Below are 13,172 nucleotides of genomic sequence, written 5' to 3'. Positions count from 1 at the left end.
GAAAGGCTGAAACACCCTGAACTCCCAGTAATACAGTTGTGCCTGCATGCACAGGGGAAGATTTCAAACTTGCTATCATTTGAAATACTGTTTATTTTCAAGCTTCTCCACTGCTGTAATTACTCAGATTGATTATTCTCAGAAAGGAAACATATTTGAACAACCAATTGGCCAGGAGAAAATGACGGTTTCACATCAGAACAGGAAATTTCAATAGGCATTTCTAGATCAGTGCCATCAAGTCTGTAAGAGGACTTAGTGACAAACTGGTAGACACCCACTACTGCATTCTGTAGGTGTGTGTACTCATGTCCTATGTATTTCACAGATAAAAGACTATACCACCTCATGCACGCAGAACATTTTATAACAAGACTACTTACATAAAGGTCAATATCCTCTACAAGGAAAAAGGTAGTACTTTTGTCACCTGTGATCCTGAAAACATAATATTTTTATTTTTAAATACATTTTAAGAGGTGTAAGCTTTGACTATGTACCTAGGCTGATACACTGGAGATGCCTCTGTTGTATTCTGTACTCCCAGTGGATCTGTAAAGACATGCTCTGTGTAGACTCCGGTTTGTGCAATATCAGCTGGGTCTTCTCCTGTCCCTGCATTTACTTCTGTTGCTTCTGTTGCCTCCTCTGCAGTTGGAATGTTGTCATCTGCTGAATTACTTTCAGTTGCAGTATCTGTGGAACAAAGACTTAAAGAACTGCAAGAGAATTCTGAACTGTTCAAAATAGCCAGAGTGTGATACTTAGAACATAAGTGAAGAGCTGTAACAACCAGACAATCACAATCCAAATGTCTCATCTAAAAAACCCTCCGATCAGAAACAGAGTAACCTACTGAAGTTTCAGTATCAACAAGGTGTCAAATGCACTAAGTAAATGGTTTCACTTCAATCTCTATTAAGATTTCATAGGATAAAGCAAATATCCTTATCCTTTGGAGTCATCTGTCAAGACAAGATCAGTGTTTCAATACTGGACAACTTAATAATAAGTTCTTTAGACCAGGCATGAGACAGACTTCACTCAAAGGGAATTGAAAGAAGCAACTGTCTACACCCACTTGATACCACTTCCACAAAGTTTTCTGCTCCAAATATGCAACGCAAGCCAGATTTGTAAGCCATTTTCCATACAGTGCTTGTTTTTATGTCACCACCGTTTAAAGACATGCTATTATACTAAATAAACATGCACCATTTGTTCCTCAGCTGCACCTAATGGTGTTTTCCACCCCTGGGATATGTGTACAGTTTTCATACCTGACTGTTTATCTGCCATTGGTGAGCCACCATTTGCATCATGAGCTATAGGTGCTCCTGCAATACCCTCTGCAGTGCAGCCAACCACTGTTATTCCTCCAAGCAAGCTATCAGTTTCCGCAGAGCTGTTGCTAGTCATACTTCCACACAGAGATGACTTGTCCACTTGGCTGGGATCTGCTTCTTGAGACCCTTCTTCTCCTGCAGGATAGTCTGTTTCCCTTGCCCCTGAACAAGATTAAACTTGCATGTTTCTTGTGGGCAAAAAGGAGAGCCACTTTTGTACCGAATAACAAACTAATTCCACAAAACAGTGGCACTACAGCACGATTTGTAATATAGCAGACAAAAAACTTGGTACTAGTTACTGACATCTCTCTACCTTTGAGTTAATTTAGGTCAAGAGCCAATTCAAGAGTGGAACAGTATAGCAGAAATCCAATAGCTTTCCCTTTAACTAAACATTTCTTATTGCTGTGTTACAGAACTATTTTTAACACACTGATCTTCAATTTTCCCTTGCATAAGAAAAACTGAACAAGATGCGCTTAAAAAAAAGTAGGAGCTAAAATATCATAAGTCTTTACCTGGTACACTAGCAATACAAAGCACATGAGAATTGCAAACAATGAAACTGTCCAGAATATTTCCGGGTTGATTAGCATCAATAATAATAACTTTTGTAGCAGAATGTGTGCTAGTACAGATCCAAACTAGACTGGATAATTCTTCCTGATGTTTCAGCTCCTTCTGCTGGTCCTGAAGCAAAATAAAGGCATAGTAGACATGAACAACAGAAGGTAAAGAAATAAGAATAGAATTATTGCCGTTGATCTTACATTATCAACTACAGAAATATACTTATCGCATGCTTATATAGATTTAATGCCATTGTAAAGTTACAGTTACTGACTTGTCCTCTATGGAGTTTGAATATTAAAGAAAAACATTTTATTCTTGTATAAAAAGAACAAAATAGCTACAACTGCACAATTATACAGCTAAAAAGTATAATGCTACAAAACAATGCTATTTACATGCCAGCTACCATGTTTGCTATCACCAGCAATTGAGATGTCCCAATGCACTTCACACCAAAGTTTTAGTGTGATTTCCATTCATTGTGTTAAGTTCATAAACTCGTGAAAACTAATGTATACTTCAGCATTCTAGTTTTTTCCTTCCCCTCCAAAACAGACAGTACTGGCATAAGCAGTGCATCATTTTAATGTAAAATTGCCTTGCTCCTCATTTACCAACAAGCTGACACAGAAAAAAAGGCAAAATATTTTAGTCTTTCATCTCAATATCCTAAATATCTTGGGTTGACAATTTCCTGAGAATAATCTATTACAAAAACTGATTACCAAATATATTATTAATCTACAGATATACAGTAAAAGGCATTTAACTATAAAAACTATTCAACATCCTTTATGGTGATCTTACCTTGAGCTCTTGGTCTAGTCTATCTAAGCTACTTTGAGATCCTGTGCGCTGCTTGTTGCCATCTGCATCTGTACCAGTCACATCGTTGTAAAATACGCTAGCACCAACAACAGACCCGCCATCTCGCGTTTTCCCTCCTGACAGGTTTACTCCCACAGCACACCACAGCTTGAAAGAAAAATAAATATTTCACTTAAATGTTAAACTAAAGAAAAATAAAGTACGCTAATATCAAAATTATGATCTTTCTGCAGTCCACTTTAAGGAATTCATTAACATTAAAGCTATGTATATTTCCACTGAAGCTTAAGTTCTGATTCATCTATGATTTATTACAACTTATAAAACTTGTTAAATTTATAAGCTTTATTACAGAAAATAATTAAATCTAAAGCTGAAAAAATAATCAAGCTATAGGTCATCCAAAGTACAGTCTTGTATAATACCTCCAAACATCCTACCTTCATAGAGGTATCCTTTTCATCTAAAGGTCTCAGGTAAACAGGTACAGGTAAGTTTTTCATCTTATTGTCACCTTGGCCACCATTTGCTACCTATGCAAAAAAAAAAAAAATAATAATAATAATCAGAAAAACTTTCCCCTTTGAAGACATGTACAATCTTCATAATCAGTTGATTAGATTTTGTTAAACATGCTTAGTTTTGGTTTTCTTTAAAACCACAAGACGACTGACTTTTAAATGTCAAATTTGAGAAGAGCAGAAATGCTGGAATCACTCAAACAGCTGTGAAATACCACTGTTCCCTAATCTCTTAGAATTTTACAGAACAAAGTTGTTACTGTTATATTTGAAAACATAAGCATAATACCTGTTTGTACTTCTGAGGTAAACTCCAGCCAAATGCTTGTACTCTACCATCCTCTTTCTGGACATGTGCTTTCACTTGGCGATACTGTTCTCTTTTCTGCTCTCTGCGTGAGGCTAAACTGGCTTCAGTTCTACAGAAGAATCATTATTAAAAAAACCTGTTACTTAGGCTCTTCAAAATTCTGCGTCTATTGAGTTTAATGGAAGTTCCAATGACAAGATCTCTGGAAGTATCAGATTATCAAACTTTTGCAACATCACCTGTATAACACCAGGCTTCCTGTAGGCTGTTTTTAAGGGACCTGGGAAATACGCAGCAAAAATCAGGAAGTCTACCGTCAGTATCTCTATTGTTAGTATTCTTAAAAAAAAAAAAAAAAAAAAAAAAAAAAAAGAGTAAGTGCATGGGTTATGCACTTCTACAGGAAGCTGTGAAGTTGTAAACCAAAATTGTGTATTGCCAAAAAGATGTACATGAGAGAAAACAATACAGACAGCAGTTAGCCTAACTCATGTTGTATTTTTCTACTGAATTTCAAGTGATAGTATTCACACAGCTATTGCTTAGCTACGATGCTTGGGAATAAAAGTGTACTGAATGCTGCCTCCTGTGCCTAAATGCACTTTATGGAAGGCAGTGATATTTGCCAAACAAAACACTACTGCCAGCTACCCAGAATAATCATCCACCACTGAGTATTTCAGTTAGCACTATGTTGATTTCTTAAGTATCAACATTCACTTCAGGAGAACATTATACTTCACTTTGCAGCAATGCTGTTTATCTCAGAAGACTAAAAGAGTAATTACTTGATAGATCATATCTAGTATTATAAAACCAAAGCGTCTTACTCTTCACTGAGGAATTCAAAGGCTTTAGATTTGTCACTAGGTAATTGAGATAAGGTGCTGCTTCTTTTCTTGACTGATGGAGTAATATGCGACGTTGGAGCATTGTATTTAACATTGACAGGAGGTTCTGGTTTCTTAGCTGTATTGCTAGATGAACTGAAGAGCCTGCTAAAACTGGAGTAAGAAAAAAGGAAAAGAAGAAAGATAACAGTTAAGATTTTTAATATACATCCTGACTTTCCTGTGCAGGCAAAACACTACACATGCTAGCCTTCAAGCCAGTTAAGACTAAAACTGAAGCCCAACACAGCAGCTACTGCACACTCAGAAACACTCTGAAAGAACAGACACTGATGTCAGTATTAAAAATTCTTGAAGATTTACTATCCCGTTTGTTTATTAAATTTATTGGAATCTTCATCTTGAATGAAAGTCTATAAGAAACCAATAAAATTAGCATGTGAACATCACAGCTAGAATACAGTCTTATGATGCATATTAGTTCATGCACAGTGCATTCTAAAAGCCCCACCGACTCCTAGGGTAGGAAACAGATTAGTTATCAGCAAACCACAACATTAAGAGGATTATTTGATAAATAACTTATTGTGAATAATACCATTTCAGATTTAAAGAGCTTCAGGTTAGAAAGGAAAACTTGACAGTCAACTAGACTTCACAGAGAAAAAGGAAGCTGAAATACAGACAATCCACATAAGCTATTCAAGTTTCTATTTTCATAATAAAAAAAGAATCCATTAAAATGTTCAGAACAAGTTCTGGTGCATAGTCAGCTAGGAAAATTACAGCACTTTGGCATTTAACTTCAAAGTGCACAGCCATTCATTAAGTGATGCAGCTTACGATATATTTTGTCTTCAAGAACAGTCTTACCGAGCTGGCATGCTAGGTAACAAGAGGAGAACAATTAAGATATCTCTATCTGCCAAAAGATAATTAGCTAACATATAAAAGTGTGCCAGCTAATTGGTTAGGGTCTTTTATTTATTTTGTCCGTGAGTTGTGTTTCAATACTTACAACTGCCAAATACTTGATCTCTTCTTTTCTTGCATGGCTGGATTTTCTCTTGATGCTCTACAAGAGACGAATTTTAAATTTACTGAGTAAGCATTAATAAAAAGGAAAGGAACACAGTGTTCAATTTATTTAAAAAAAATAGGGTAACAGATAGTGAAAGTATCAAAGCCTATTTCTTCACATTAGCATTTCTAACCAGAGCACAACATACAAATTCTCACAGGATGAAGCAACACAAACATTTACATTTATTTGCATTGCAAACAACTGGCAAGTGCTCTGCAGACAGAAAAGATAAGTCTGTATAACACTTTACAATGAAAACAGCTGGAAAGCAGAAGACTTTAAAATGCTTTTTAAGGTATTTTAATCATTGCCTTTATATTTTAAAAATATTGTTTTTCAACACATTAGTAAATAAATGATAAAGTGATTGCTCCTGAAGACACAAACAAACAGAGGTAAGACAAGAAGATTTCTACAAGAGAGAACAGCTACAAAAAAGCAAGCCATGGCTGCCTGGGAACACATATTTCTCTCTCAGACTCAAAGAGAAAATGGCTCACAGATATTAAAGACAATGACAAAAACAAATGTCACCATTGTACCTGACCAGCAGGCGGCAGCAAATGACACTTACTACTGGATATGGAACTGACTCAGGGGATGTGGCAAGAATTAATTGGGGCTGAGTTTTCTTTTTACATCATCCCTTCCAGACAACTCAGTGTTCAGAATGCAAATTAGACCAAACTGCATCCTTACTGGTTAATATTTAATAAACCTTGCAGTTTTCAAATTGTTCCCTCCTGATCTACCGAAGTTCTTACACGAGTTACACTCCATCTTGAAGAACTGTATTAGTATTTTGATATCTCAGCTGATAACTTGGCACACTTAAAGATTTGTGCATGCATACAGTATTTTTTTCCTGTACACCCAATTAATAGTAAGATTTCAAAGGTTTGTAATTGTTCTGAAGAACATGCATTTCTTCAAGGCATGCTTATTTTACATCACACGAAATAATACATTTTCACAAAGGTTTCATCAAAAACCCATTCTAACAAGGTAAGTTATATGCATGTAACATTAGAACAAACTTATTCAAAGACAAGTGGGGAGACAAGCAGCAGGTTGATTAAGGCCTCAGCCTACTGATCAGATCGCTCTGCAGTTGTTTTTTTTCCTTTAAAAAAAAAACTTGTGAAATCTAAGGAGCTCCAAAGATTTCAAGAGTCTTACCTTATCATCTCAGTCCATCGGACAGCTTCCTGAAGTTCCATCAACCTCTCTTTATACTGATTTCTTTCCATCAGAACACGAGCCATTTCAACACGAGTAAAACGCTTCCGCTGAGCGGTAGGGACATCACTCTGAACACACACACACACACACACACAAAAAAAAAAATGAACAAAGGAGCACAGTACAGCATTGCAGAGTCAGCCTCTGCCTTCAGACAAAAGTCAGTTTAGGGCACAATTCCAGATTCCAAGTCACTGGGGCTTTGTAAAACTTTATTTTACCCAGTAGATTCTACCTTCACCTTCCTCTCCTCCCATCCTTTGTAATGTAGTTTAATCTAAATAAAAAGCAGTTCAAGAAGAAAGTGACATAATAACAGGCAGAGAGGAAAGAAGGAAAGCTAGAGATGGTAAGTTTACTTGTGCTCTTTAGGTCTTCTGTTTCCTTAATGTAGCAGAAGTTTTCTGCTATTACTTATTAAGCGATAAAGCTTAACTGCGCTCACTAAATACACATGGACTTCTAGCATCCAATTCTGAATTATTTATACAAAATACAGATGCACACATACACCTACATCATCATCCTCTTTAGCTTTCTGTCTTGCTTCCTCTGCTTCTGCACGAGCTCTAAATACAAAATAAAAAATAGCTGCATTAGATACCACAATAATTTTTTCCTTCTTTTTCATAACCGTGGTATTTAACTTACTTTTTGAGCTCTTCTTCCAGTTCCTTATTCTTCTCTTCAAGCTTTTGCTTTGCTTGTTTTACAGCCTCCAGTTCACCTTGTAATACATCCTTCTCACAGGTCAATTCATCCACCTTTGCTATCAAATCATTCTTCACGACATTCAGTGCATTTCTGCACAAACATTTAAAACACATCATTACAAGGATCGACTATGGTCTCATAGTTAAGTTAGTTTTATTCTTGAACTTGAAGATCCTCAAAATTTAAGTTTCTTACATAAAGCTACTATAAAAAGTTAGCTTTCTTCAACAGATTAAACCCTCCCACAAATCTCAAACACTGACAAAATACATTTGTACCACTGTATTTGAAAGAAGTAGAGATAACTCTGAACAGTTTGTTTACAGGTTGCATTCCTCAACAGGCCTCCAATGGATTAGATTCTACAGTTCCAAGTGTGTTTCTAACAAAAGGTAGGAAGTTGATCTCATTAGGGCATAGCAATGCGTATCCTTACAGGGAAAAGTCATCTTTTGCTCACGAGGTCTTTAGTTTCTTGAGTACCCATTTAAGTTATGTATTTATCCAGATCTACCTATAAATTAAAAATATTTATATGCCACCAATACTCTTACAAAAGAGCATATTTCAGATTTTCATGCATGAAGATACAAATTACTATTGATTTTTTAAATGAGAAGGAGAAAGGAAGACTGCCAGCCACCCATTTCACACAGCTTGGTGTCACGTCTTCTGTCCTGATCATGTTACATACTACTATGGTGTAACTGAGTGGTCTCTGCACTTCTCTTACATGGGGTTTCACATCTACCTCTGTTCCACGTTAAAGTCGGAAAACATTCAGAGACTAATATAGGTCTCTATAGGAAGCATGCCAACAAATTAAGGACAAATCAGGTATATGGTTACTTTCAGGTACATTTTACACACTGCATGTGTAAAATGTGCAGCTATGGAGAGCTCTGAGCAGGTATGCTTATTGTTTAACACTGAAGTGACAAGAGTCCAGCATTCTTTGACATTTATCTGAGGATTTATTTGGAAGCATAACAAAGTATCAGAGAAGGGCAGGAATTTTTTACATACACATTCACACTTACTTTGTCTCCAACAGTTGAGTGTTTTCCAAAATAAGGTTTTCTACCTCACGACCCATTCCTTTCCAAAGGAAACAAACACATAAGATTAGCAGATGAAATGGTTATTTTTACAAACTATGTTTTACTTTTTGTCTAACAACAACTGAACATTAAGTATGTAGCTTGGCAGAGAACTGAGCTATCTGAAGTTTCAGGACCTACCTTCTACAATTAGCTTTCCCCTCCACCTTCTCAGCCTGCCTTCAATTAAAGACTAAAAGCACCCTTGGCTGACAGCAGGCTAGAGCTACCTCCACCTATTGTATACATTTTGAAGATGTTACAGTATTACTAATTAAAAAACAAAACAAAACAAAACAAAAGCATAATCGGGGAAGTACTACTCCATGAAAAGTTAAGTTTAAAATGCTTGTCTGTCTTTTATACCATGTAAGATTCAAAAGCATATAGATGATATATAAAACATGCTGAACAAAGCTCAGATTGCAAAAGCCCTGCAGACCTCCCCAGAGCAAATGATACCTTACCAAAGAAATTATGGTCTTTAAAGCCCATGCATTCCATGTAGAGCAAAAACAAGAACAAGAAATATTTCATGTAAGGTGTAGTATGGGTGAAGAGCAATAAAATATTTAGATTTATGAAATAAGAGTGAATTAAAACAAAGCCACCACCAATAATTTGAAGTGAAATGTGATGTGATTAGAAGCAGGATTTACATGGAAGATGTTAAAAAAAAGTTAGGCTCGTCACAACCATTTCTATTGGTTGGACCTCTTAAAAAAAAAAAAGAGTAATTTAATAGAAGTTCATCTTGGCTTCTGTGAAATAGTTTAGAAGCACAATACTTTGAAATGCTAAACCATTCAGTACAAGATTCAAAGAAATATGCTACTACAAAAAAGTAAACTTAGCTCTACATAACTAATTTAATATTATTTAAAATTCTGGAAATTAGTTTCTAACCCCCTAATGCTTGCATGCATAAAGTAGTCAGTTATAGTTTTTTTAAAAGCAACTTTTAGAAGAATAATCACTTTACATCTTATCCTGCACAGCAAAATTATTTTCCAATTAAACCTCCCACTGTTATCATATTGATGAAAATAGAAATTATGCTAATTCGAGGTCAACACAAGAAAGAAGTCTCTTAATGGTGGAGGCCTTTTAAAATATTCTATAAACACAACCTTTCAAGCAACTTTGATAGACTTAAAAGATATTTTGATAACAAAAAATGGTACTTAAATAGACATGCAAGTCAATTTCCTCTCTTGAAATTCCTCACTCTGAGTTTAGGATTAAAAATAAATGACATTTAATACTGAAGGAACTTGGATCACCTGAGGTTACTTTATCAATAACTACAGAAATTCCTTACACTACAGTCCAAAGGTTTTAATAAAACAGCTATTGCTTTTTATATGTTTCCAGTATACATAGATAAAACTAGCTAGGATCACTTCCAACAGGTTTCAGGATCCTTTTTAATGCAAGAACAAAAACTAGAAAGCCAAGAGTGCAAAGGCAAAAAAAAAAAGTTACCAAGCAGGGAAAAAATGCAGAGAATGTATTTTATGAGAGCAGCAGCCAAGAACGCCTAACTGTAGAAGCAACAGATTTCAAAGAATTTTTTTTTAAAAAAGAAGCATACACACCAGAATATTCCCCTGGGTATGCAGCCCAAGAGAAAACAGATTAGAGAATCCCAATTAACTATTTTTACAGATCTCAAAATTAAAAATAAATGGTCACAAAGTGGAGCCAAATGCTTGAAACACACCAACTATCCTGAATGTAGATGTGGCTTTTAAGCACCACAAAGTAGTTCAAATTATGGTTGTATTTAAGTTACATGGTGATTCTATAGTCAAACTATTAGATCACATTCTGCATAACATACATTTATAGCAGTATGTTCATTTTCCACATACTGGTATTTATAGCAGAGTGTATTACTGAAAATGCTAATGAAGACAGTAAAACCTTTGCTACATTATTCTAAAAAGTATATTATTTTTGCATATGGTAAAGTATGTATTATCAGAACACCCTGACAGAAATTGGATTTCTTTAAACAATTTGTCATTCAGATAAGAGACAGAAGTTGCTATATCTTAATATTTCTCCGGTACCTACATTTTTTTGCACGCAGAATGTGCCATTAGTTGTCCCTGTGACAGAGGGCAAGAGTTTTGGATGAAATATGTTCAGCAAGAATGGGATGGTCCTCACTGCTCAGGATTCAAAGCAGTACAGAGTAACATCCATGAAAACTCCTCTCTCAGACTAGGCCCATTACTCAAGTGGGAAATACTTGGCAGAAATGCCCCCTACGTTATATTAAGTTTCTGGTAGAAAGCAACCACCAGAAATCCAGACCACATACACAGTAGTTCTAAATTATTAATAATCTTGATTTCTAGCTTCTGACAGGGCAATTAATGATTTTCTATATGCAACCTAACACATGCACGAGATGCATCTGTATTTTATATGTTTTCCATAGTACCAACTTTCATTACTTCAAAATGAGGCGTGCACAGTGATACGTCCAGAAATAACTTGTGATAATACTAGATAGTCATTTATGGAAAGATCCATTTTTCCCCCCACATGACCTTTTAGCTCCTGATCAACTCATGTCCCCAAAACCTCCACTTTGTTCAGTTAGCACACAAGCAGCAGCAAGCCACTTGGTGGAAAAGAGGGAAATGTGTTTCTTCCCCTTCCCCTGCTTTTAATTAATAGTTTGATTCTCCAATTACCACCACTGCATTATACTGCAATTTTCTTACAAACCACACAACTTCCACAGAGTTGTGATAAAGCCAGGCCATTACAGACTGGCATAATGTGAATTAAACTACCTAAAACTGAAGATTACTTTGGTTGAAGATGTCATCTGACACAAAGGTTTTATATTATACTATACTCTATTTCAGTTTTCCCTATAAGTACCTAAAAACATTATGGCTGATAGTATATGTCATTTTTTTGCATAATTCCACCTTAGGATGACAGTCAGATATTTTCATGCAAATGGCTCTTAACAGTAAGTCTACTAAAGACAATTATACACTTCACTAGCAAAGAAAACTCCTCTGAACAGGATCTTTGAAGAACCATTCTTACCCAGTAAATCTGCACCTTCATCCACATCTCCAATTAGGCCAGAACCAGCAGATGACAGCTCTTCAAAGAGTGACTCTGTATTACGGTCAAATGCTTTGTTCTCTATGCCTTTGGTAGGAGTGCTGTTAAAGAATTAGAACAAACATATCAAAAAGGCAGAAGTCCATTCCCACTCTGAAGAATGTTTTCTCCATATATTTTTTTTTGCCAGTAGTTCATTTGTTACCCTATAAAAACAGAATAAAAGTTTTAGAAGCTTTTGTCTTAAAGTCCTAAATTTTATTTTTATATGTTTTCCTAATGTTACCCTTCATAAGCAAATGCCTACAAGAAGCAGACTCAGGCAAAGGCACTCTACCAGCAATGGGATTCTCCCATCAGAATCTGAAGAATGCTGTAGCACTTGAGGAGTCAGTCCTAGATCCAGATTTTGAAGACTGGGTGAAATCACAAGAGGTCAGCTTAACAAACGCTAATATCTTGAAACCCAGATTCGAGTACAAAAGGCCTCTTGGTACAGACCCTCAAAACATGAAGAGAATATTTAGGTATTATTAAGCGTGCTGTAATATGAAGTACCCTGCACGTTCACTTGAAGTATAGTGACAGAATGAAGAACTGCTGTTACACTTAAAACCTCCTGAGGAATCTGGTGAAAGAAACAGGGTCACAGAAGTAGGAGATTCATTATATAATGCATGACCTCGGTCTTAAAATTTCAAAACAAGTAAAGAGATGAAAACTGAAGTCTGGTACCTTCTAAAACTGGTTTTCCTACTCAAATCACATCGCACAACTTACCTAGAACCCTTATATCCACTGAGATCTTTATCCATATCCAGCTCTGGAGTTGACTCAATGATGGCCTGAACTTCAGACTTTTCTTCATTTTCATTTCCACCTAGGGAAAATCAAATAGTATGTCTCCATAAATCAAAAATCACTTTAAATTGTGACACACAACATTACAGACATTAAATTAATGTTAAGTTGATGATCAATTCAATATATCTGTGTTCAGAGACTTATTTAAGCAACTAAACAAGATCTATGGATTTTGATACCCTAGCACAGACATTGGAATTTCTAAGCAAGTCTCTCTTATAGACCAAGTGAAATTTAATAAAGTTATTGTACAGCAGAAGTTTATTTCAATGTAGTTTATCAGCACTCTTAGAAGGCTTCAGTTTCTTTGGCATCCTCACTGAGAAAACACTATCCTTGCCTGTAACTGAATTGAAGTTCCAGTTGCAACTCTCAACAGTAATAGGCAAAAAATCATTTTTTTAGAGAAGTCCTTTCTCTAATCACTAAATGGTCATTATTCCCCACTCCTTTATATTAGCAATCAAGGAACATCTACCTCATTTCATGACTTTGTGTCTAGATGAGTGTTACTTCTGCTGCTCACAAGGGAATGTCATTTATGACTCTGATTCTAGAAAAATAAGGACTAATACCACCAATAAACAACAGACTTCTCTCACCAATATTTCATTCTCCTAAAAATATTAAGTAAAAAATA

General features: G+C 35.6%; 1 protein-coding gene across 6 annotated transcripts in view; it reads right to left on the bottom strand.

Annotated features, from left to right (window-relative positions):
- Nucleotides 1–13,172, bottom strand: part of SPAG9 (sperm associated antigen 9) — a 63,176-nt gene that overhangs the window by 14,429 nt on the left and 35,575 nt on the right. For 5 of the 6 annotated variants that reach the window (XM_084492229.1, XM_084492231.1, XM_084492230.1 and 2 more), the window contains 14 exons: nucleotides 12,449–12,548; nucleotides 11,648–11,769; nucleotides 8,513–8,570; nucleotides 7,410–7,562; nucleotides 7,276–7,327; nucleotides 6,696–6,826; nucleotides 5,451–5,507; nucleotides 4,412–4,585; nucleotides 3,561–3,690; nucleotides 3,191–3,283; nucleotides 2,730–2,897; nucleotides 1,868–2,039; nucleotides 1,281–1,508; nucleotides 501–696 (listed from right to left, as the gene is read on the bottom strand). In XM_084492229.1, coding sequence (XP_084348355.1) covers nucleotides 501–696; nucleotides 1,281–1,508; nucleotides 1,868–2,039; nucleotides 2,730–2,897; nucleotides 3,191–3,283; nucleotides 3,561–3,690; nucleotides 4,412–4,585; nucleotides 5,451–5,507; nucleotides 6,696–6,826; nucleotides 7,276–7,327; nucleotides 7,410–7,562; nucleotides 8,513–8,570; nucleotides 11,648–11,769; nucleotides 12,449–12,548 — 1,834 coding nt within the window. The remainder of the gene's footprint in view (nucleotides 1–500; nucleotides 697–1,280; nucleotides 1,509–1,867; nucleotides 2,040–2,729; nucleotides 2,898–3,190; nucleotides 3,284–3,560; nucleotides 3,691–4,411; nucleotides 4,586–5,450; nucleotides 5,508–6,695; nucleotides 6,827–7,275; nucleotides 7,328–7,409; nucleotides 7,563–8,512; nucleotides 8,571–11,647; nucleotides 11,770–12,448; nucleotides 12,549–13,172) is intronic. The other variant, XM_084492233.1, reaches the window with a different exon arrangement.

The sequence above is a fragment of the Aythya ferina genome (assembly GCF_964211825.1).
Source record: "Aythya ferina genome assembly, chromosome: 18".
In the NCBI taxonomy this organism is placed as follows: domain Eukaryota; kingdom Metazoa; phylum Chordata; class Aves; order Anseriformes; family Anatidae; genus Aythya; species Aythya ferina.
This window is presented reverse-complemented; position numbering and strand designations above follow the sequence as displayed.